Below are 25992 nucleotides of genomic sequence, written 5' to 3'. Positions count from 1 at the left end.
TCAGGACCCCAGGGCTCCTCTCTAATATGTCTACCCTTTTGGTTGAATTGAAGTTGTCCTGCACTCCTCTTACCCAGATGTAGTTCTGAGGGTAGCCTTTGTCCTGCCACACGGGACCTATAGGCAGGGACTACTGGTCAACCCAGGCCTCTTGAATGCGTATCAGCATGACCCTAAGACATCAGGGAGGAGGTGATGGAGTGCCTGTCCCTGAACAGCGGGATTGGGCTTCTGGCAGCTAGGAGACCATATCTTGCCACCTGCTTTTCTGTCAGCTGTGAGTCACTCAGACACCAGTCCTGAGGAGGTGGCCATTTCATATTGCTTCCCTGGGGAAATCACTGCTGTTGTAGCTCCTGAAAACAGGTGGGGAAGGGGGAGGAGAGAGACATGAAACCATGTCGCATCTCTGGACTCCATGTCAGGTGAAACTAGCACATGCTACCACTGGGACTGTTCAGAGGATCCCACAGGTCATTTGAAACGTTGGGTTGTTCTGCAGAAGTGGTACATTTGTAGTGTGTGTGGAATGCCCAATGGAGCAAGAAGTGATACTCTAGCATGAGCAGGTGTCCCGTGAATTAAGGGTCGATGGAACCTGGTGCTCCGAGGGAACTGATGTGGCCACAGGTGACAGTTCAGGCAACAGTTTTTACTGCAAGAGGATTGCAGGTGTGTGACTCACCTGGGCGGGGGAGGCCCTGAGTCACAGCTTCCCATGACAAATCCCAGGAGGCAGGCGAAGGTCTCAGAGGATCCTGAAGCTCTGAGCATGGGACTCATTGGTCCCAGAAGGCTGCTGGATTTGTGACAGGAGGCCATGAGCCCTAATAAATGTCTCACTCATTTCACTCAGCTCTTGCAGATGCTCAGCCCCTCTGTATGCGTCAGAGAAGCTCTGCTTGCAAACCTGCGCAGTTCCCACACCAGGCCATCTGTCTAGCCTTCAAGCTTTGCCCTCACCAATCTCACTGGCAGTGCCTACATGTCCTTCATTCCCCAGTTCAGCCCTGGCTCTATGGTGCCAACCCCTGAAGATATCCGTAGCATCACTTGCATAACATCTGCCTGACTCAGCTTTGCCTGCTTGGTCCTCTTCTCTGGACTCAGTTGCTTCTGGTCCCTCTGCTTCTGGTCTGCTGCTCTTCTGCTGTGGGTGGGCCTTCACTTGACTCAGCTGTACTCATGGCTGTCTCAATTGCTTCCGCTGCATCTATCTGTCCCGTCTCACCAGAGTAACTGTGAGCTTCTGGGGATCAGAACCACATCTTGAAGTTCCCTGGCTCTTTCCATGGTCCTGGTAGGGTTGGATATATGCTCAGGGAAACAACCCTGGGCTGCAGGAGGAGTGCGAGACAGCAGGGGCCGGCAGCAAGGTCAGCCCCATGCTGGCGAAAACAGTTGAATTTTCTATCTGGAAGGCGACACAGCTGCTACCTCAGTTCAGGTTACTCAGTGGTTCACTCAATCTGGAAAGGTTTTGCTCCGGGGTCAGTTGGCAAACTCTAGAGACATTATTCTGTTATCACAGCCAGGACAGAAGATGCTATGGACTTCCAGAAGACAGAACCAGGATACTGCTGACCATCTTTGAGACATGGGACAGTTCCCGCTCCACAAAACTACCCAGCCGACATGCCAGTGAGTCAGAGGTTGGGAAAGCCTGAGACACACTCCCCTTCAGGTTCTCAGGCTGATGCTGAGCCTTGATTTGGATATGTGTCCCTAGGCACTCTGGGATGCACAGAGGAAGACTGGAGAAAGCGACTCACTTGCCAAGAAATCAGAGATGGAACCCAGAAACACAAGCCTTAGAGGGATTTGATTCTACCTGTCTGGAAGGACACATCTGCACATGAAACTAGTCAGCTTGACCTAAGCAAGGGTCAGGAGGCTGGAGTGATGCCCTAGTGTTGTGTAACTACCTCCTTTATACTGAAGCATTTTCTCATGGCGCAAAGAAGTTACAAGATTCATGGCCTCTGCCCAAGGTTACATAAGCAGGAAACAACCGCTGGAGAGGGGGACCTTTGGGTGGAGCTGGCTTCAAGCTGTCCAAGGAGCACCAGGGATTCGGCCTCCTCTGTGCTGGGGCGGGCTTTTCAGTCAGAAAGCTGCTTTTTAGTCACCCATGCTCCTGTAGGAGAGCCAACCAACTCACTGGTTCACTAAGCTGAGTGGAATCGTTTCTTCAGTCTGTTGTTGGTACCCTATGTAGGGTGACTAGACGTGTGTTCGCATCTCCCAGGAAAAGCCATTTAACCCCTGGGAAACTCTACTCTCTGAAGCAGTGGGTCCCTCTGTTTGCTCTTGGTGACCTGGGGAGAGGTGTATTGCCATAGGGATTTCATAGGAGTGGCATTTGCCTGGGTCCTGGGGACCCAAACTCTGGTCCCCACGCTCACACAGCAAAGCCTTTATTTCTTGGAGCGATCTACCCAGAGCCCCCTTGATAGCTCATTCATGGAACAGTTTTAACTAGAAACAAAGTTGGATCCTTTCTAAAATGACAGATCTGCAAGGAATCTGGGATTGCACAGTATTCTCTGAAACAAACCAGCATATTTTATAATGAGAGGCTCTGCAGGAAATCTACAGAAATATGTGTCCCTGGGACATTAGGGCAATTAATTAGAAACAGTCTTCAGCTGGACTCACCTGGCACTGGGGCAAGCTGAGTGCCAGGTAATTTTTAGGTCAGATTTGCAGGGACAAATGACACAGGGAAGCAGTTCAGCATCTATTTTGCCATCTTGGTGGTCAGTTTTAAGAACCTGATAAAATTGGCATTTCAGACTTTCTGTTGTATGCACTCTGCCACAAAGAAGGAAGCTGTGCCAAAGCGCTCCCCTCTTCTTCCTGTCACCCCTCACCATTCTGCACAGGAGAGTAAAACAAAAACAGTTTGCAAGGCTTGCCATTCGGACACTATGTAGCCATTAAGGTGCTGGTCCAGGAGGGCTGGGACAGGTGGAGATGCCAGGCTATCTTCAGAATAGTCTGGAAGAATGAGCAGAATCAAGACATGGCCAAAGTTAAGTGGCAGTGGGAAGGGCCCCACAGAAAATCCCAGCAGCTGAGTATGGGGAGATTATAGCAGCTGAGGGAGGGAGGGTCAGGGACTTCAGACCAAGCCAAACCGGAAAAGTCAGAGCCAGCTGTTTAAGCAGCAAGCGACCTTGGGGCAAATTATTTTCTGACAATTACCCACCAGCTGGAGGCAGTTGGCTATTTGCAGAAGAGAGAGGATGTGGACTTGGGAGCATCAAGTCATTCCTCTAACAAGATGTCACTGTTGGAAGGTCAAAGGTGACCTCTAGTCCTCCTGGAACCAGTCCAGTACTCACAGACTGGGCCAACGGACCACAGCCTAGCCTTGCTGGATGCTGGGCCTCAGCCATCCCACCTGGAGCCGTGAGGTTGTGCCAGGAGGTAGCTAGCTCTCACAGTCAGACTGCTGGGGGGACTGGGCATAGACAGCACCAGGGCTGGCATGAAGATAGCTGGCTGACAGCTTGTAGGGAGACTGAGACGCAGCAGGGAGGGGGCTGGTAAGCCCTGTGGAGGATGGAGGTGTTCCAGAAACACGTGAAGGAAGTGTGACAAAGGTCATCCAGAGTGCAAGGCTAACCGCTGGGGCCAGAGAGGATCACCTTGCATGTGTTGGGGCAGCATGGGAGCAAAACACAGTTCCTGTGAGACAAGCCAAAGACAGATGTCTACCAGGTTTCATTTGGGGACTTCCCAGGGTTCCATCCCAATGGGCTGAGTGACAACAGGATGCAGAATGGGCACAGGGCCTACAGCTGGCTGCAGGGAGAAGAGCAGGTTCCCCATGGGGGCCACATAGCCCAGCGAACCCAGAGGATGCTATTGCTGATAGACTCATGCATGAGGACCTGACTAATCACTGATACTATGAGCCCCTGGAATGGCCTGCCTTTCCCATTTTCTTATAGGCTAATGGGGAGATGGAGTAGCATGTACCACCTGTGCACGGGTAGAACATGATGAGGGCATGGCAAAAACGGTGGCCAGGGCCCATGATGGGGCCACAGTGTGGTCTCTAGTGGTGAGAATTCTAGGACAGGACTAATGATGGGGAAAGGGGAAATACGGAGGAGAAATTTCTACCAAGAACAAGGGAGGGGAGACCTTAGGCTCCAGGGAACAGATAGCCTGTGGGTTAGGAAAGGTCCTAGGCCTTGGGGGGCAAAGTATCAGAGAGGAACTGTTTCAGCACAGGGTCCTGTATTCCCCACTAGACTTCAAACCAATATCAAGGTCACAGTCCTTTTTCTTGTCCCCTCACTGTGTCCAGAAGAGAAGGAAAATCCGGAACAAATGTGTTGCAAATACCTGTCGAGTCTGATGGCTCAGCCTCAACCCTTCCATGGATAATGAAGCATTGGCTGCAGAAGTTTGGAGGTGAGGGGTGCTGGAGGAAGGTAACGGGCTGTAAAACCAAACCAAACCCCCAAAGCTGCTTCTATAGAACACGATGCTGGAGGTGGCAATGATTGGGTACAGAGAAAGGTAGACTGGTTTGGGAGGTAATGGCACAGAAGGTGGCCTGTCTTGGGAGTCCAGTGTGTGTGACTGGGGTGACATTCCCACCCTTTGGTGTTGTGGAATATTTAATGATGTAAAAGATGGATTACATTTGTTTATGCTTCGTAATATTACTTTAACTGTGTAAAGGTGTGTTACATTTGTTTCTGCTGCCTTGGTGAATGAAGTAAAGACCTGTTACATTTGTTTTTGCTACACTTGTTTAATTATGTAAAGACGTGTTGCATTTGTTTCACCTTGCCTGCCTAAGGTTACTAAACTGGCCAATAGCTAGGCAGGAGAGGGATAGGCGGGGCTGGCGGGCTGAGAGAATAAGCAGGAAGAGAAATCTAGGCTTGATCGAGAAGAGAGGAGAGAATGAGGGAGAAAAAAAGGGAGATGCCCAGGGCCAGCCAGGCAGCCACCAGCCAGCAGACATAGTGTAGGACATAAAGAAAGAAAGGTAAAAAGCCCGAAAGCAAAACATAGATGAAGAGAAACAGGTTAAGTTATAAGAGTTAGCAAGAAATGAGCCTAAGCTAGGCTAAGCATTCATAGCTAATAAGAAGTCTCCATGTGTTTATTTGGGAGCTGGTTGGTGGCCCAAAAGCAAAAGCCTGGTACACTTTGAGTCTTGCATTAAATGCAAGCTGAGGTGGGAAGGGTGTGTTTGTGCAGCATGCTCACAAAGCATGCCAGGAAGAGTCTGATAGGGCCTCCTTCCTCCTTTGTACATCCTGCTGTTGTACATAGCTTTCCACAGCAGCTCCAGCTCCTCTCTGATGAGTAGGTCTTGTGTCCTTGCTTTGGGACCAGCCTGTCCTTGGGACATCACATTCTCTACTCTGGTGGGTTGAATGAGGCACATAAGCTTGTTGAAACTAGAGAGGCTGAGGCTGCTGGCTGCAAATGGAAAGCCATGTATTTTAGTCAGCTTCATGAGTTATTATAGGATGTTCCAGTCCCAAGACCTCTAGCTTCAGGGTGTTACATTTCAACTGACTGAGGTATCACTTAAACCTCAGTGTTGTTTAGGGCACTGACCACCAACAGTCATCATGAAGGCTTTTCCACAGTCAAGTCCAGGACTTGGAATGAAGGGGACGCAGCCAAATGTCTGCTGCCACCTCTCCTGGTCCCAAGGCAGAGGGAACCTCACCCCCAAGGCCCGTTGCCATGTTTCTGACCTCGAGAGGAAGGCAATCTTTCTCTCTTGTGTAGCTATTTCCTCCAAATTGAAGCCTTCCCTCCTAAAGGGGCGAGCTGACTCATAAGAGTCCGGAAGCTCAGGGAACTTACAGGGATCAGGAGACTCGAAAAGATTCACAATGTCGTTTCCCCAAGGTTATAAAAATAGTATTTGCGAGGGAGAGGAGGCTCTTCAGTGAGCCACCTGCTAGTTATGGGGAGCTCAGACACACAGCTATTTCCAGTTGGCAACCATACTGGGATGGGTCCTTCAGTGAAGCAGATCCCTGAGGGTCACCTGTGTTCCTGAAAGTACCTGGGATTCTTGTAACAGTAACAGCAAGTTACTGGGGTGCAACTACTGCTTCCACAAGGTAGACTTGGGTGAGTTCATTTTTTTGGTGCATCATTGGTGCACATTTGGAATGAATAGATTCTTGTGTCTCTAGGAAAAGTAACACAACACCTCTATTTGTGCCTCCTTCCCAGGATGGGTATGCGAAGACTCAGTGGCTTGGATAGAGCCAAGTGGGGGAGGGGGTACAGTTCTGTAAATGACCCCTTCTCTCCACCGTCCACCACTTCCCTGCTGTTCTGACGATCTTTCCTGGGGTGCTTTCTGCAGCCTGGCTCACAGGCTCAGTAATGAGAGCTGGGCACCCAAAGAGGGGAGCTATCTTTCAGGTTGCCAGGCATGAGGACGTGTGCAGGGATGTGCACCACTGCTGCCCATGCTTCCAAGGCTGGGCTGCAGCAGTGGTGCACAGAGATATGGTTAGGTACAAGAGGGCTTCTTGCAAGGCCCGGCCAAAGACCTAGGGGAGGAGGCAGGAACCTGGCTACAAGATCTAGGCACATCCAAGGGCTTTTTTTGCACCATCAGAAGTTAGGTAGAAGTAAACAACACTCCTGGGTTGATGCACACTTGGCTAGGAGGGACCTGAAGGTGTCTAATACCCATCCAGAGACTGTATGTTTCAGAACCTTGCCTGGGTGACAGTGTGGGTCAGTACTGGGAACAGAGTTCTTGGCATCTTAGGAGACCAATTTGTCATAAAAGCTGTCCTCTAGGCAGTCTTACAGGTCAGAGGGAAGCCATTGACACCTGACTCTTCTCTTCATGCTGCTGTCATCAGCTCCTCCTGCTTCCTCCCTTCTTTCATGGTTCACACAACCAACTGTCGAACCATCCACCCACCTTTTAGATCAAGTTCTCCAGCCTCCTCAAGTACAGTCTAACTGCCCCTTGGTCTAGACGGCCTTCCCAGAAGGGGACCGGAGTCCATAGATGGTTGTGCAGGAAAGATGTGGAGACTGTAAAGCCAGTGCCCTGTGCTTGGAGGTGCTCCTTATGATACTTTGACCTTCAGGGGTCCAGCCAGCAGCTTTGTCATCTTGGGACGAGAGACTAGGGCCCAGCAGCTGTTAGACATGTTTGTTTGATGTGTCTGCTTCGTCACAGTTCTGCATCACAGCCTCTGTAGACACCTGCCTGCTTCCATGAGCATCCCACACCGTACTAGTGATTTCCCTGGCTCTGTGCCACTGTTCAGTGAGGACAGGAAAAGTGTGTGTGTGTGTGTGTGTGTGTGTGTGTGTGTGTGTGTGTGTGTGTGTGCTCGTGTGCATGCCGTATACAAACACGACTGCTGAGATTCACATCTGCACCAGCAGGCTCACAAGCACCACAGCCCAGAGCCTCCTCTCTCTGTGTTTCTGCCCTGCCTAGTATAGAAGCAGTGACTAAGGTAGCCCAAGGACAGATGGGGACAAGTAGAGCACCCAGAGTCACCCCCTTCCTGGCTCACTATCCTTTCAAGCATTGAACTCTGACTTGTTTAACCAGGAAGTTAACGTCAGTGCTTTCTTGAACTAACACAAGCAGATTTAAAGCCCAGCTTTGGTTTAAAGAGATGAATAAGTTGCTTTAGAAGTGTTCTGTTTTCTGCAGATGACCGCCTTGCCTTTATTCATCTCCCCGCCCCCACTCCGTCTTAACTTCCTTGTGAAATCTTGAATCAGATGAAGGCGGCAGGAAGCCCCAGAGGAGAAGCACAGCGCGGCCAGCTCTACACAAAGTGGTCCCAGAAGAGAAAAGGGAAAAGATGAAGGACAGGCATTGGAATGATGGGCACCCAAGTCGGACTGCAGTGGGTAGGAGTGGCATCGAACGTTCCCAGGAAATGCCTTGAGAGAGGCTAGCCTACTTGCACCGAGGCTTGCTATTCCTCCCTCCTGCACCCTTTGTCCTGGCATCTCTGCCACCCCTAAAAGTCACTTTCCTAAGAAGCAGACACTCCTTGGGGACAGGAATAGCTCATCCTTTCGGACGCTGAGGCAGTGATCGGCTTGGCATGAGAACTCTGCAGAGGGGAAAAGGGATGGATTTTAAATTATTCACACCAGGTCTTCTATTTTAGCTAAGACTACAAGAGAGAGACAGATAATTCAGGCCATCTGAGCTGAAAGCTGATGACCAGGACCCATGCCATCCAGATCAAAGGAGGGGCCTATATTTAGAATTTGGAATGTGGGCCCCGCAAACTTCTATCCTCAGCCAAATGAAGAGCATGATGGATGGCTCAGACTAAACTGGGTCTTTGTCAGGAGCTTTTTTTATTTTTAGGGAGGGGATGGATGAAAAAAGTAAGTTCTAGAACCCAGTTTCTGAAAACCAGGGACCCAGAATCACAACGCTTCCATCCGGGCTTCTGAGGCTTTGTTGGCCGGGAGGACAAAGTCTAGAATTCAGGGCAGATGTATCTGGGCTGGGGCTCAAAAGCAGTTTTTACAGCAGCTTGTCCACCTTGCTGTGCAACCTCCAGCCTGGATGAGTCACCCAGCTTCTCCTAGCCACCGTAGTAACCCCATTGTTACAGGGGAGATGGTGTGAGGGTAATGAGGAAGAATAAGGTCCAGGGAAGCCACGTTATGTAAAGATCATAAAAACATGGCTCCAATCAACACATCATAGCAGAACTCCTTTGAGAAGGGACCTAAATTAGCAGTTATTTTTAGGGCCACTATTCCCAGCATGCCCACAGCCTGGGTGAGGCCACATCCTCCATAGAAGCTGTAACGGGAAGATGTTTGGAGGGTACCAGGACCCAGCCCCCACAGTCTAACTGTGACTCCCTAAGTTGTCTTGCTCTACCCTCTACTCAGCCACAGAGTAGTCCTCTGTGCACTTGAAGTCAGTGACCTAGGAAGTCCCCAAGGATCAGATCCTATAGCTAAGGCTCTAGTTCCCAAGAGAACTGGAGAGTATTTCCCTGATCAGCACACATGCCCCAAAGAGTAGACCTTGCAATGGTTGCGTAGAGACCAAGTCAACACAGCTGGCTTTGTTGGACTCACTAAGAAAGGCCCCCAATTGAAATGCACTCAGATTGCAACGAGGAAAACCTCACAGTGGCCTGCTGGGATGAGCCCTCATCTTCTGAAGCCCCAGCGCACTTCCCTATCAGCCCCTTCCTATAGACATTACTCTCCATGTCTTTCTTAGCCAGAGACACTTGCCTGGGCCCAGAAAGTCGGGTGAATTCATAAGCTCCGGGGCCTTATCTACTGCACAGACAGGTTGTCTTCTCCACCTATGTGCCTCCTAGCAGGTCTCAGGCTCATGTCCTTCTCATGACTCAGGACCTCTGGCCTCTTTCCAAATGAAATGCAAAGAATGAGGGTGATTTCTGGGGTCCTGTCCCTGGCAGCTCAATCCCTGATTCACTCCAAAGTGGAGCTACTAGCCATGTGGTCAGTGCTGCTGGGGTGCCACAGAGAGCATGCGGCCTGGTGAGGAAGGGTGGCTCTGTAATGTGTGGGTGGGTGATCCTTGAAAGGGGCTCCTACATCCCACCTCGGGTGGAGCTCTGATAAAGCTTCAGAATGTGTTGAAAAAGAAGGTTCAGAATGTGTGTATAAGCGTACGTGCATGCGAGAGTACGTGCGTGCATGCGCGCGCGCATGTGTGTGTGTGTGTGTGTGTGTGTGTGTGTATGTGCACACACACATGCAGTCATAGGTGGACAGACAGCCTGCCACATTTTGTATCTCTGATCTGAAAGCATATCTGGAGATTACGTTCTTCTGTTTAGCTTTCTGGGCAGACTCTAGACCTGACTGTAGAACCATTAAGCGTAGGGGAGCAGGGGGGGGGGTCCTGCGTGCTGGGTTCCCTGCCACTCCACATCTCCAGGCCTAGCTCCTCAGCTGTAAAGGAGAGTGAATCTTGCCTCTCTGGAGATAGATGTACCAGGTCAGAGTACAGGAAATGGACCATTTGCCCCGGCCTATAGGTATGTGTTGTATTTTTTCACTGCCTCAACTCCTCAATTGTGAGCACTCCAGTAACTAGTGACCAGGTGGACCAGACATTTACTGGGCCCTGCCGTAAATTTCTCTTCCCAACTTCCCCACTCTGACCTGCTGACATTCAAAGGCACCAATGACATCCCTCTGGCCTTTCTTTGTGTGTCCCACCCCTCCCTGACAGGTTGATTGCTTCCTGTCTCCTACCTGCCCCTCCCAGTGACCCCTCTCTAGGCAGGTCACTTCACCTGTACCTGCTCCCCAGCTCCTTTCAAGTGCACACCATGAGTCTGAGTGTGTGGGCGTGTGAGGCCTGAGTGAGTTAGCGTGCACCAGTGCTGGGAACAGTGCAGATGGCCATGCCTTCGCAGGGTTGGTGGAGTGTGAGCAGCAGCAGGCGGTGCTCAGTGAACAGTGGCCGTCTGTGTCGTCAGCAAGCTGTGCCCCTGAGATGGATGGCTGAGTCAGAAGCTGGGTCCTCAAGGGACAGAGTCTGCATTCCTTCTTAGTGTGACAACAAGGAGCCCTGGTCTCCCCAGCAGAAGGCTGCTCCTCTGTTTCTTGCTCCCTGAGATGCCCTGTAAGGCAGAGGCTGTGGTAGGAAGGATGGAGGCACAGGGCTTAGCATCCTGTTTTCCTGGGACAGGTCCCAGGGGCCAGGGCAACAGCTCACCTAGATCTCCCCGCCTCTCTGAGCCCAGCAGGACACAGACCCAGGAGCTGAGTCTGCAAAGGAAAGAGGTCTTTCTCTAAGCATGATCCCATCCCTATGAGACTCTGTCTCCATGAGGTCTGTGTTGTTCAAATCTTAGATGGTATTTTAATAAAAAAAAACCCAGAGCCAGATGTCAGGGTGAAAGCTGAAAGATCAGAGAAGCAGAACAGCCATCCACTAGTTCTTACCTCTACAAAATCCTCAGCCTAAAGAGAGTGAGTTCCTGTTTCCTCACACCTTGTATACCTTTCTCTGCCCTGCCATATTACTTCTTGGGACTAAAGGCGTGTGTGCTTCCCAAACAAAGGCATGATATCTCAAGTGCTGGGATTAAAGGTGTATGACTACATTGTCTGACCTCTATGTATAATCTAGTGGCTGGCTCTGTACTCTGATCCTAGGGCAAGTTTATTAGGGTACACAATACATCACCACAGGTCTGGTCTGTGAAGCACAGGACAAGTCTTTGCTTGAGTTCTTAGCTATAACCCAGTGTCTTCTTCCAGATGAAATGGTCAGATCTGGGATATACCAAAGACTCTCATGGACCTCAGGTGGCCAACTCTTCACGATCTGTTGGAGACAGAGTTGGCTCTCTACATCCATGAGGTCAACCAGCTTTGGGTAGCATGTGAGGGAGACTGGCCTGCTGTGGTGTGTCTGTACTTAGTGTGTACAGAATGTCACCATTAGCCCTTAACAATAAGATACAATTATTTATGTGGTATTTGCATGGTGTTTGGTATTGTAAGTAGCTAAAGATGATTTTAAAGAGATGTATAGACTGTATTGGAATACTGCACCATAATGTATAAGGCACTTGAGCATCCCCTAGCTCTAGCTGTGTGTGTGTGTGTGTGTGTGTGTGTGTGTGTGTATGTGTAGGGCAGGGTGTGGGGGCTTTTCCCAGGACCCATTCCTATGGGCTTCAGGAGATGACCCTGCTCTTGCCAGGCTACATGAGAGATAGCCAGGCAAGCTGTGGCTGCCTCCCAGCACCTCTGCCTCACGGCTGGAAAGAGGCTCAGAGTACACACCCTGAAGGTTGATTCCCCATGGAACTTTACCCTATATATCACCATGTACCCTGCCAGCACCCTGGCTCCAGGCTCTCCCTCAGAGGAAAATGAAGGAATTCTTCAAAATGGGAGCACCATCCAGCTGGGCCTGCACAGAGCGGCTTTTATATCCAGGCCAAAAACTAGGTCGCTGCTTTGAAAGCTGCTGCAGGGGCCAGGCCTCAGGCTCCCCACAGCAGCCCCTGCCTCCCACTCCCAAGGACAAGTGCAAGACGGAGCTGCACAGTGTACGGTGGATATTGGGAGGTGGGGTGCGGAGTGGATATAGGGAGCTCAAGAGCCCTGTGGGGCTTCTTCCCGTTGCCTGCTTCCTTTCAGGCTCACCCTGATTTCTCTTTGAAATCTGGATCTGTTTTTTCAGCTTAGGTTTCCTTGAAAAACAAAGGCATTTGTCAGTCTTCTCTGTTTCTTCTCTTTTGGACATCAGACTTGGTTCTCTGAGGTGGGTCCAGAGAGACCTCTAGGTTATGGGAAGTAGCCACAGACAAGGGTACTGGGTGTAAGGGGTGGTCTCAGCCTAGGAGTCTGTGTGGATTCCTCCTTGGACTTTTTCCTGACCCTGAGCAGCTCCTATGGGTCTCCCCCAAACCCTCAGGAAAAAATGTCATGGAGTCTATGGTGCCTACAAATGCCAGCCATGAAATGCTCTCTACAAATGACCAAATCAGTTAAGCCTGATCAAGCCTTTCCATGGCACTAACTGCTAGGAGTGTATGTTAAATAACATACAGGGGTATAGCAAAAAAACAAAAAAAAACAAAACAAAAAAAAAAAAACACAAAAAAAAAAAACCAAAAAAAAAAAAAAAAACAAACAAACAAAAAAAAAACCCAAAAAAAACCAAAACCAAAAACCAAAAAAAACTAAAAATCCATAGAATGAAGCATGGGATCTTTCAACAAATCCAGAGGTAGAAAGAGACTTCAGAGACAAATCAACACATGGGCTAATTAAACAAACTTAAAAAGAAACACCACTTTGTGGGTCAGCTGGGGGAAGTCAGAAGCCACCTCATTATTTCTGACGTTAAGGACTGGCTATTGATTGCTTTTAGCTGTGATGAAGGACCCTTAGGCTTGAGAGTCGTATGCTGGAGCACAGATGACTCAGTGTCTGGGGCTGCTTCACAACCGAGTGCAGGACATGGGCAGGGCGGGTGTACACCCGATGAAGGCGACCATGAGAGGACAAGGTGAACTCTGGGTGATGGGACATAGAGGGTCACCATAGCCCTGTTTTCAATCTTTGCATCTATGTGGAAATTGCCTGCTAAAGTCTGGAGGAGGAAGAGATGGGGGTGTGGGGGAGAAAGGGGAGGGGAGGGAAAGGCAGAGAAAGGACAAGATGGAGGAGGAAGGAGGGACAGAAGAAGGAAGAGGAGAAAGGGAAGAAGATTTGAGGGGGAAGAGGAGGAGGAGTAAAAGAGAGGAAGAGAAATAGAAGAGAGGAAAGGAAAGGAGAAGGGGAGGAAGAAGAGGAAGAGGAAGAAGGAAGACTCTAGAAACTACCGTGGGAATTGCTAAGGCTGACCTCCTGGCTTAGGTCCTATGTACCTGGAGAGCATAGCCACCACAGTCCCCATAGCAACCACCCTGCTCTGGCTCCCCAGGATCCCAAGTGCCCTACTTCGTCCCAGCCTGGGGGACATGTGTGATGCTTCCCTGTCTCCACAGAGGGACAGAGGGACACTCACCGTGGAGAGACAGCTCTTCTGCTCCCGGATGATGGCCCCGAAGCCCAGGAAGCCAGTTGTCATGACAAGAGCACCAGCGAGGATGAGGATGTAGGCAGAGGCAGCGAATGTGCTGGAGGCCAAAACGCTGAGGTAGCCGCTCTTCTCCACCAGTGTCCAGATACCCACGGCCATGACAGCTGCCCCACCTACCTGCGGAGACACAAGGGGGATCAGGTGGCACCTGAGGCTTCGCCAGCTGCCACCTGTCTAGTGCCCACTGGGCACCAGACCCTTTTTAGTCACCTTGTCAATTAGTTTCCCAAAGGGCCTAAAGGAAGAATTTCTCTGTTAGTTTATAAATGAGCAAATGGAGGCTTCAGGTGTTCGGTGGACTTGCCAGGCCACACACATCCCAGATGCAGAGAGATTTCGAATCTAAGTCTGAGTTCAAATCTATGCCTCTTACCGACGAGGGGTAAAGACCCTTTGCCTTCCCCATGCCATTCTGGGTGGTCTTTTCCCCTGAGTGCTCCTTGGTCTCTCCAATTTTCCCAGAGGGCCTTTTATGCTGGTCCGTGCTCACATTTGGACAGTGGGTAAAGAAACAGGCTCACTAAGGAAAGGTGCCCTGCCTGAGGCCTTGCTTCTAGGAGGGACAGATCCAGGAGGGATGGAGAGCTGGCATGTGTCCACAGTGCCTGCTCCCTGGAAAGGTGTCCATGTTCCTCCCACTCTTACACAGGATTGGGAGGGAGCTGGGTTTCCTTCTTTGCTAACTGGCATACTCTGGTTGATCCTGAGATGGGGCCAGATAGGAGCCTGCTCACTTGCTGGTCTGAGAGCTGCTTCTGAGGAGGGATGTCATGGAGCACAGCCAGGTCAGCCTCCAGGGATTATGAGGCCGAAGAGCCATCTTGGTGGGTGTGATGCTTAAGTAGAATGCATGTATACACCACACGTGTATTCCAGGTGCCGCGTATGGAATATGAGGACCATTTGCGCAGGGCTGATGGACTTCTGAACAGTTCTGCCCCCTGATCCTGGGAAGGTCAACTTCTCCCTGCTCTCCAGGTCTCCATTTCAAAATGGACTCTTTACTCCAGATGGATAGTGTAGGATTCCTTAGAGGTCTTAGCATGGTTAAAGCTAGAGAAGCCTGCTCTTGTCCCACTCCATCTCTGCCCACACCTTGGATGCTCATCCCTGTAACAGGTTCCGCATCTGTACCACAATGACTCTGTGGTCACTTCCCCACTCTCTGTTCTGTGCAGTCACAGACCTCAGTGGAACAATGCTTGGGGGGTTCTTCTTAGCAATTAACACACACCAGGTACCTACATCATGCGATTGGCATGTACTCTGCCAATTTCTTGTCTAAATATTATGGCCATCCTGGGAGGGTGGGGAAGGCTGTATTAGCTCTGTGTAGCAGACGAGGGAAGAAACTGAGGCTTGCAGAGAACAGCAGCGTGCCCAGGATGACACCATTAGTTTCAGAACTGATTCAGGGCCAGGTCTTTTGAGGACAGAGACAGGACTGTCCTTGGATCCCACAGAGTGGGTGTGCCTGCTCCTCCGCTTCTGCTGTTCAAATGGATGACTCCTTCCAAGCACTCTTTTATCTCCATTGGTACCTCCAAGTGAGAGAAGTCAGCAGAAGGGCACCACATAGGACCACAGCCGTGCTGCTAAATGGAACTGGAGAGGCTAACATTGTCTCCATTGTGTGATGCGTGGTTTCCCCCTTCCGCTTTTACCTCTCTAAACTTAGGGTGTATCTCTTGATGAATGGCACCTTACACTGTACTGGGAAACACTTTTTCTTCCTGGAATAAAGAAAGCAATGACAGCCTACAAATGTCAGGAATCCCAGGACACAATTGAGTTTTAGAGTCCCTGTGAGGGGAGGTTATCGAGGCCCCACACAAATTCTATGAACATGGATTCTCTGAGTCTGGGTTGATGTAACTGAACAACAGATGTGACTGACTGACTAATGGATACCCCTGTTGGTCAGCTTTCATGGCCACTGGGAACTTAGAGTAAAATATTACCCCCACCATCCTCTTATGTAACTGTATTGGCTAAAAAGCTTGAGTGAGGATCAACTTTGAACAATTTGGCTGGGAAATGACTCTTTAATCTCTTTGGCCCTCGGTTCTTCCATCTTTCAAGTTGAGGGGGCCTCATTAGATTGGTGGTTCTAATCTACAACTACTAAAGTCCCCTTGAGTTACTTTCTTCCAAGGATCTTACATTTTGAGGTCTTTGCCAAGCAAACACAGTACATTAACTAAAAACTAACTAATCTCTCTCTCTCTCTCTCTCTCTCTCTCTCTCTCTCTCTCTCTCTCTCTCTCTCTCTCTCTCTTTCTCTCTCTCTCTCTCTCCATTCTCCTTCAAAACAAATTATCTAAAAATATAGGATACTGCCAAGCAGAGATACCGAACATCGTAAGACAGTCAGTGTGACCATGATGAGTTAAAATGCCATTTAAAAGCTGGGAAACATAGCGTTTAATGGGTGCAATCTCTGTATGGAAATGGGGGCACATTTTCTACTAGGCAGGTTAAATCTGAGCCCCCACTCTTTCCCAAGTCAGGGAGTAACCTGAGCACCCATATTTTGGACCCGCAGAAGGATAGACTCAGACTGGCCTTGGGACAGTTAATCTGTTGGGGCACAGGAAGCCACTCAGAATCTGATAAAAGAATCATTTAACAGATAAGGTAATGCATTTGGGCAGGGCTGGAATCTGCTCATACACCGTGGGCAAGGCACACATCCAGGTAAGTCTCCAAGTTTTCACCAGATCCTCAGAGTTGTGGCTGCATAATCACCTGGGGATCCATGAAACACCAGGGCAGGGACCCAGTCCAATCAGCACCACTGGGAGTAAGACTCACACAGGGACATTTTATAAAGTTCCCAGAAGCCCCTCTGGAGAATCACAGCACGGTTTTAAGCATCCCATCCTCTTCCCAGTAGGTGGCGCTGTGTGAAGTACTGCAGATCACGGCTGTGCCCTTCCCTAGAAGTAGGTGCCCCAAGAGCTGTTGACTTAGGTTCAGGACTTGAGCAGAGTGCTTTGCCCCAGTACTCGCAGATCTTGCAAAGCAGCTGATCCTGTAGGGAAGCTGGGTCCCCAGCCACAACACAGGGTCTGGGAGGGGTCTAGACAAGGTCTAGAAGACAAGCTCACGCTAGGTCTGATGACCTGAACACGGCAAAAGAATAGTCTGAATCAATGGGTCTGGGACCCCAAGATCCCCCTCCCCAGAGAATTCCAGCTAATAGAGTAGGGTACTTACTGAGGGGCCAGTACTATAACTAGCCATGAGAAATGGAACGAGAGGGTCTTAAGTCCTTCGGGGCCTTTGATTTCTTGTATGGAACTTGGTCACCTCTGAACATGAAGTAAAAATGTTCAGTGTTGGGATGGGTTACCAGAAGGTGTCACCGGAGGGCAGAAGCCAGCAAGACTGGGCCAAGTTCTTTTGGTTGCACGATTAGCTGTATGGCAGTTGGACAGCAACTTCTTTAAGTCCTGATGTCTTTATCTGAAGATTGAGCCACTGGACAGGGCTGTGGGGGTGGGGCACTGACCCCAGAACCCATTTCTCCAGCCGTTTGCATCAAGTTGATTCTGTAGCATTCAGCTCTTTGTAGGACAGAGATGGTCTTCTGTCAGATCGTTACTGAATTTCTCAGCCATGGCCTGTAACCAGTGGGCCAGAAAACACTGTGGCAGGTAAGTTGGCAGGGCATGGGGGGGGGGCTGGATAAAGACACAGCAAGACAGGAGGGGCAGAGATGGTCACCCACACAGGGCCACTGAAGAAACTGTTCATTTATAGAAGAATCACATTGCCAAAAGGCTGTTTGTGTGATCCAGGGCACTTGGTCTGGCGGGAGCAGCCATCCTTGCCCAAGGCCTGATGGAACTAAAGTGCAGACCTGTAGGGAAGCAGGCGGAGGGTGTGAGAGCAATTACAGAGCTTTTCTTGGTCAGGATTTCACAGGTAGGCTTTCTCTGCTGTGGATACAGGAAGGACTGTGGGGCCTCTAGGGAGAAAGCCTTGGGCAAAGTTCTCTGCCCTGTGCTGGGCAGCCTGCGGCATGGAAAGGCAGGAAACACATAGGGTGATGGCATGTGGGGTATGTGTGTGTGTTGGGGGGGGGCAGAGGCAGAGCAGGGCTGCTTACTACCTACTCTGCGGCATTCTTTAAAGGTTTGGGGTTAGATAGGGCCCATTCAGGACAACAGTCCTCATTCATGAACAGCCCTTGGGCAGCCTCTTCAACAGTACCATCACTCATATACCTAGCAGCCCTTGCAAGGGCACTGATGTGTCTCTGTGACATTTACACACTGATTCCACCTGCTGTTTGGCCCACCTCCCTGTCCTCACTGTACTGTCCACCTCGGCTCCTGTCCCAGGTCAGCCTCCAGCTCTTGCTCTACCCAGAGCTGCACCAGGCTACTTACTGATGTGTACACCTTCCCCCAAACCAGAGCCTCAGGCCCAGACTCTCCTGCACGCCTGGAGGCCTTTAACTATCAGCTCTCACTTTCCTTCCCCTGTACTCTGCCTTTAATGGCCACGCAGGAAATGTCCACTCTTATTTTTTTAAACTCTGTTATTTTTTAATTTTTGTACGTCTGTGTGGTATGATGTGTATATGGGGTGTGTGGGGATGTGCGTGTGTGAGAGCATGGCTCCACAGTGTATGTGGAGGCAAGAAGCCAACCTCGGGTGTTGGTCCTCTTCTCTCGCTTTGCCCACTGTGCGGAGACATGGTCTTCCATTTGCCACTGCACACACCAGCCTAACTGGCCCTCTAGCTTCCAGGGCTTTTCCTGTCTCTACCTCCCCTCTTGCTGTAGCAGTGGTAGTATTACAGACTGTGCTCTACTGTGACTGGCTTTACACAGGTTCTGGGGATTCGAACTCAGGGCCTCAAGTTTGCGTGCTTGCCATCTCCTGATCCCTCTCCTAAACGCATGACTGCTGCTCTTGAACCCACTGTCAGTGCCTCTAAAGTAAGGCTGCGCCAGTGAACAAGACTGTGAACTTGGGCAAGGTGACGGTCTGGGTGCCTGGCATCGTGGCGGTATGTATCCAGACACACTATACTGCCGCTCATCAGGCTCCACATTTCTCATCCCTCTTTCTTTCTCATCCCTCTTACACTATTCTCTTTATCCCAGCAAACTTCTTCCAAGCCCATCACAAGTGTGCACCTACTTCCAGCTCTGCGGGAGAGCTCTGAACTCCTTACTCTGGCAGCCCTCTGCCCACCCCCTCCTGGCATGCAGGAGCTCCGTGATGACACTTAGGTGGAGGGCTGTGCTCACATCAACTGGACTTTCCCCTAGCCCACTAGGAAGCTCCTAGGAAGGCCTAGGGGAGTGCCAATATATAATGTCAGATCAATGCTTTATCATTCTGTCTTTTCACTAATGCCTACTGAAATCTCTTAGGGCCAAGCCTGCCATAGCCCCTGCCCTCGGGTTACTGCAGGCGACGGGGTGGAGGGACCGTGACTTTAATTACTAGAGTCTCGTTTGAAAAGGAGATAGATGTAACCTGAGGTTAGGACCAGGCTGAGGAGACAGCTGGGATGCCTGGTTTGAACCAAGCTTAGTCTCCTCGGCTACTTGGATCCTTTTGCTTTGGGGTGCATGCTGAGATGGAGCCCAGGGTCTTGCAGACGCTAGGCAAGTGCTCTACCTCCAGTTCTGCCACAGCCCCAGGTGGGCCACCTTTAAAACACAAACCTCCACTCGCCGGTCTGTAGTCAGCTGAGTCTCTGGCTGAAGCTTCAGTTCTCACAGCACTGGTTGAACCCACAGCACACAGGAGGTCAGCGGCACTCCAGTACTGCTCGAGGCTGGAGCCTCCTGGATCGCAGAGGGCCAGGAGTCTGCTCTGCATCCTGTTAATGAGCAACACTTCTCAAATACCAGGTAGGTATCTCTCCTAGCTCTGTCCACGCGCAGGTCCTATTGGCTGTCGGCTCTGGAGCAGTTCTGTGGGATCACCTTTGTAAGGATGGGCTTGTTACACGCAGGCCTAGGAGTGGCTTTCTACCTGCAGCTCTTCACAGCTGTTTGGTTTTAGATACCCCTTGATGACATGAATTAAAGCATCGCTGACCCTCTCATCTTGAGCCTTGTCTGTCCTGATGAGTGCAAGATCTCACAGGACGCAGAGGGTTGGAGCTGGGAGGAAGGGTCACGACGCTGCCTCACCTTCCCAGGAAGCCACAGGAAACCTTGTTTGGAGTCGGGCATACCGAACACCCAGCCGGTCATGCTAGCCCCCGTGCCAGCACCGAGCCTTGTGCGTGTTTCTATAGTTACGCTCCTCACAGGAGGTATGTTATACTCACTGCATCGTCTCCCCATTAGCCTCCTGATTAATCTTCGTTTACCCTGGTATCCAGGGAGAGTGCTAGAGTGAGGGCAGATGTCGTTAGGGAAGGAGGAGAAGAAAGGAAGGAAAAGAGAAAGAAAATAGGACAGGGAGGGAAGAAGGAAGGAAGGGAAAATAGAAAGGAAAGTTCACATTCTAGAGGGAGGAATTATGGCCCAGACAGAAGCGGCATTTCCACGGTCACGCAACTAGAGAGATCCAGGAATCTTACTGTCCCATTGGATGATGCTGCATGGGAGATGCGAACAAACTCACTCCAAATAGGGCCTGGACACCAGACCCAAGGGCAGTTCCGCCCAATACCCTCCAACAGCTGCTTCACTGAAAAGCTCTGCCCAAGTACGGGAGCTGGCTACCTCATGGGTGCCCAGATGGAGACCCTTTCAGGTAGCTTTGCACCCTCCATGTACTCCAGCACCCCAGGCCATGTGGGGCCAGGCAGGGTAAGTGCTGGATCTCAAGTGAGGGTCTCCTGAGGGGATAGTCTCCGACCTTCCCTGTGGGTGGTGCTCAGTCTTCCATGTTTCTTTCAGCTCCCACTCTCAGCCTTGAATTAATCTCTCTCTCTCTCTCTCTCTCTCTCTCTCTCTCTCTCTCTCTCTCTCTCTCTCTTTCTCTCTGTGAGTGTGTGTGTGTGTTATCGTTGTGTCTGTGTGAAGTGTGTGTCAAGGCATGCATGCCCACACATACTCGGAAGCCATGGGAGGAGTCTAGATGTCCTATGTATGTGGCAGGATTTCACATTGAACGTGGAGCTAGCCTGCACCCAGCAAGCTCAACGATCCTCTTGTTTCCAGCCTGTCTCTCTGACTGGCTTTGTCATACATGCTGTGGATTTGAACTCAGGTTCTCGAGGTTGCACAGCAACTGCTCTTATCCACTTGGACATCTCCTTAGCCACCTATGTGTCTTTAAAGAGGTCCCCATTGGTAGCACCAAAGCCTGGGTGGACCCTCAAGGCAGGACAAGCTGTGAGCTGAGGCAGCATTCCCAGGCTCCTCCCATAGCCTGGCAGAGCTTCTGGGAGGTTGGGAACATTTTGATTATTAGCACAGCCAAGCAGCTAATTAAAATAATAAATTAAAGAACAACAGAGGGGTGACGGGAGCTCCGTAAGGAAGCGGGGAGGAAGAAAAGTGTCTCTTTGGCAGCCATGCAGGAAAGCTGGGGACGTTTACTTTTCAGGGTCACCCAGGAGGCATGTCAATGGTGGCTTCAGAGATCCCTGACCAGACTCATCCAAGGAGGCCTCAGGGACAGGGTGATGGGAAGGCTGGTGCCTGAGTCCTGCCAGAGGTGAGTAGAGTGGGGTCTGCTCTGTTTTTCTCAGATGTGGGAATGTGGTCCGCTCAGGCCTGTGTATAATAATACATGTAATAATGACACTGTTATTGACAAAACAGCAAAGTCCCAGAGACATCACACCCTATGCAGGCAAGTTTAGTTTCAGAAAGCAAGATTTCATGTGAACATTCCTTGTTTTCTACGCAGCTCGTGATTCTGGAGCTCTAAGCCCAGTGCTAGGAATGGAGGGAACTGCTGAAGAGATGGCCATCACAGGTTCATCTCATCCCACTAACAGCAGGACACCAATACAGGCCATCAGTTGTGCTAGACATTTCTGTAATAGCAAGTTCTAATTCTTACAGTTCTAGCATTCCTATTCTACATACAAAAACAAAACCAACAACAACAATAAAAAAACAACAACAGCGTGAGAGTAAGTGATTTGCCTAGCAGCTCGATTGTTGTGGGTGGTTTGAATGAGAAAGTCTCCCATAGGCGCATAGGTTTGAACTATTTAGTTGGTGGAACTATTTAGGAAGGATTAAGAGATGTGGCCTTGTTGGAAGAGGTGTGTCGCTGGAGCTGGGCTTTGAGGTTTCAAAAGCCCACCCATTTCCAGTTAGCTCTCTCTGCTCCACACTTGTGGATCAGGATGCAGCGCTCAGCTACTGCTCTAGAACTCTGCCTGCCTGCAGCCGTGCTGTCCACCATGATGGTCATGGGCTCACCCTCGGAAGCTGTAAGTCCCAAATGAACTCTTTCTTCTATGAGATGCTCTGGTCATGTTGTCTCAGCAATAAAGTAACTAAGACAACTGTCAGTGACTGACCTGGTGAACCAGGTCCCCATCTATTCAACAAGGACACTAGTAACACTGACTACTATAGTTGAATGGAAGGTCACTGGGGTGTCCTATGCAGAATCCTTCAATGCTGGGAATTATGGCCACTGAGATGGTCTCCTGGGCTTTTTGCTCCATGCTGGTTTTTGGCAGAGCCCTGCAATGTGGACCTGCACTCAAGAGGTGCTTTGCATTAATGAAAGAGGACTTTGTGTATTGGTGAACTTCCAGATCAAAGCTGGAATGGCTACCCACTACATTTGTGCTTTATTGCATTCCTAGCCCGGGTGGCTGGGCCGTGCTCTGTGTCAGTTTCTGTATTTGGAAGGTAAAGGGGCAGTGGGCAGCAGGCTAGAGGATGTGGAAAGATAGTATTGTATGTAGTTCTTTCAGGAAGGCAGAAGCCATGGTGACCCCAGGGGTGGGAGACACGCAGACACTGCTCTCTCTTATGACTGGGGTTCAGGTAAGCCACAACAATTGGACTTTGGAATGTGTCTCACATAGGAAGGGACCTTCTCTATGGGGAAGGAGTTCACTCTCAGAACATTCCCTCCCTGGTAAATTCTGTTCAATTTAAGGGACCTGAGCATCATGCTCAGTCATGGACTTCTAGGCCTAGAACAGCGAGTAAAAACCATTTCTGCTGGTTAACGTCACCCCGACTGTAGACTGTGGTGCTCTGTCCTGGTCACCCTAGGAGACCAACATGGTAAGATGTGGGTAATTAATTTTTTTATACTAGTCAGTCTTTTGGAGATTATCTGAGGTGGGCACAGGAGACGTTTATTGTCAGGAAAAAGAGTCTTACAAAGAAAAGTCTGACCCAGGCATGGTGGCTTATGCATGTCACCCCAGCTAAAGCTAAGAGGATTGCCACAGGTCTGAGGACAGCCTGGGTTACAGCATGAGATCCTGTCGAAAAACAAAACAACAACATCAAACCTTAAAAATACCCCCCCCCAAAAAAAAGGAAGAAAGGAAGAAAAAGGAGGAAGAATGATTGCTCTGCTAGGATTCTAAGCACTGGAAGTGTTTCCTGGGACGATGAAAGCAAGTTATTTTGTTTTTTGTTTTTAGGAACTTTATAGAGCATAATTAAGCAAACACCATGTCCACCATTTTAACAGATAGTATCTGATGCCTTCGGTCTTCCCAATGCTTTGAAACCACCCTGAGCTTGGAACCAGTGACTCTATGGTCCCTCTGTGTCTGTGTTTCTGAGATGGGGGTGGAGGGGTTGTTTTTTGCCTGGTACCTGGAACCCAGCCTTACCTCATCGGGATGTTGATTTGGGGGCATTTTCAGGCTAAAAGGCTAGAGATGATTGCCAAACTAGAATGTGAGAAACAGACTCAAAGATCTGGATTAAGTCGCCCTGGACCACAGTATCCACAGCTGCCAGGGTCCCTGCTGACTGCAAACCTTCCCTCTTAGTCTTTCTAACATCTGGTGAGACCACAAAAGGAAACACACAATCAACAAACACCAGATGTGATGACAAGCCCCTGTAAGCCCTGCAGTTGGGAAACTGAGGCAAGAGGATCACCAGTTCAAAGCCATCCTGCACTACATAGTGAGACACCATCTTAACAAATGAATTAGAGTAAAATGCAACATCTCTACAGGCCCTCTGGGGATTGATGGTATCGAGTTTCTAATTAAACAGATAAGCCCCTCTGAGAGACAGGCCAGACTGCTATGGGAAACCTGTGTCAAGTGCCATAGAAACCATCCCTGTCACAGTGCAGCTCTGAGACCATGGCCAGGCAAGGCTAGTGGGTTTCAGTGGGAAGGGGACATCATTTCAGCACTCAGGATAACATGGGCATGATGTTCTGGAGACAGGGAGGATAGATGAGGTTGTACACAGACAGTTTGACTTGGGTCTATTGTGATGGACTCCATGAAAGCTGCAGCCTGGATTCTACCCGCCTTCATAGCCAGGGCAGAGCTGACTCTGAGCAGCAGGGCAGGATGGGTCCCAGCGTGGTCTCTGACTTGGGAGAAGTCAACCCTGGTACAGTGACTCAAAAGTGAAAGTGGCCAGGCTGCAGGTCTGGGGAGGGGTGTGCCATAGCCTCCACTTACCCAGAAGAAGAAGTTGAAGATGAAGAGCAGATATTTCAGGTGGGCCAGGAGCCAGTCATCCTGCTCGGTCTTGCAGTGTGCCATGGTAGCTGGGCCTGTGGAGGACACAAGAATGCTGGGTAGGGAATACCACGGGGATTCTTGGTGTCGTTCCCACCAAGGATCTGCAATGGCTTCACCAGTCACTGTTTCCCAGTGAGTCTGAGGCTGAAGCGCTGGGTGTACATGTGCAGCTTGGACCCCAGATGAAGGTGTACAATCATGGAAGGGTGATCTGGGTAGAATTTTCTAGACTTTCGGATCTCAGTTTTATTATTATGACACAAGGCTAACCCACAGGTCTCCAGAGATCTTTGTCTCCCTGTCTCACTACCATTGCAGGACATGTTTTCTTGTCACATGAATGCACACATGCTCACATTTGCTCATGATACTCGCACATTTGACAAAGCTGCAGATCTGAGCAAGACTTCTGCATGCATCACTGTGCACAAGTACCTGTTCAGAAGAGGAAGAAGCAGGTCCAGTTGGCTAGTGGCTCTGCCAGAAGGAGTTAGGAGCCTCTGTATGTTGATTGCTAGCTTCAAGTCCTTAATGTGTACTGTGGGCAAGTCCATGCCCTCCCACCCAGAGACCTCATCTGTAAGCACAGAGATGATGCTTTGCTGCAGGACCCTCAGGAAGATCTGAGAGATCCTCCTAGTTCAGGGTCTAACTAGGCTTTGGAACACAGTGTGTGCTCAGTAAACGAGAGCCCTACTCCACTTCCCAGATGCCCCATGTCTGACTCAACACCACCTTGTCTTGTTCTGACCCCTGGATGGAGGATCTGAGAACTGTGAAATCAGTGGGGCTCCAGAAGGCCTGCTGGGCATCGGCCCTCTTTGCTTCTCAGTAGGTACACATCTCAGCAGGTTGTCTCTGCTCCTGGGCTCTGGCAGGTCACTTAACCTCTCTGTGCAGCATCACATAGTGAGGAGGCTTGGCAGTACTTCCTGGCTAGAAGGCAGCAGGGGAGGTGTACGCATTCTCTTCTCTTGGAAGAGAACCTTTCAATTTTAGCTGGGGACTTCGCCACCTGGAGTGTGTTGTTATATCCCAGCCTCTCAGTGATGTGTGGTCAGGGTTAGCCACAGGCAGGCAAATGATAGGTTAGCAGAAGGGGCAGATAGGTTTCTTGAGGCATTGTTTTTGTGGGGGAGGGGGCTCCCTTGTACTTGGAAAGAATGTGGATCCATTTTTAGAGGTGAGCTTGATCTGATTCTGTGCCGGCTTGTTTCATTGGTTCTTGGAGGGTTTTGGCAGACTCCTGCATTCATGTGAGATTTGTCAAGCTCTCTAACTCTGCTGATTTTCAGGTCATATATCTCTGAGCAATGTTGTGAAGTACACACAGATTTGGAGCTGTGACATCATTCTGATAGGTCAATCTCTCTGCCATTAACAAGTACCATTCTCTATCTCTGACAAAGTCAGGCACATCTGTAGAGTGAGAAAGGCTGCATCTCTCTTTACCTGGTCCTGATCACTTAGCATGCTGATGCTATTGTTGGACTTCAAGCAGCCACTCTGTGCCCCAAACTGTAAACCCTGGGTTGAAAGGGCAGTGCAGCATGTCCAAAGAACTCAAGGCTCTGATAATTTTGGAGCTGCTACATTGTCCCTGGGCCGGTCACCTCTAGCAAACTTGGAGTTTCTTTAAACCACATGTCTGAATATGTGATAACTAACAGCTACTTCTCTGCTCTGGTAGGACAAACAGTAAAGACCAACGCATGTGCCAGCATGTGCCAAGTGTGCTGCAGCTGGGCTGTGC

At 50.0% G+C, this 25992-nt stretch overlaps 1 protein-coding gene across 1 annotated transcript in view; it reads right to left on the bottom strand.

Annotated features, from left to right (window-relative positions):
- Tspan11 (tetraspanin 11) overlaps positions 1-24260 on the bottom strand; it is a 39307-nt gene extending 15047 nt beyond the window's left edge. The window contains exons 1-2 of the mRNA XM_059256916.1: positions 24177-24260; positions 13535-13726 (exon numbers count right to left, since the gene is read on the bottom strand). Of these exons, the coding sequence (XP_059112899.1) occupies positions 13535-13726; positions 24177-24260 (276 nt within the window). The remainder of the gene's footprint in view (positions 1-13534; positions 13727-24176) is intronic.
- Positions 24261-25992: the final 1732 nt, after the last annotated feature.

The sequence above is a fragment of the Peromyscus eremicus genome, chromosome 3 (genome assembly GCF_949786415.1).
Source record: "Peromyscus eremicus chromosome 3, PerEre_H2_v1, whole genome shotgun sequence".
Classification (NCBI taxonomy): Eukaryota; Metazoa; Chordata; class Mammalia; order Rodentia; family Cricetidae; genus Peromyscus; species Peromyscus eremicus.
Note: the sequence above shows the minus strand (reverse complement) of the source record. Positions and strands in the feature narration are given on the sequence as shown.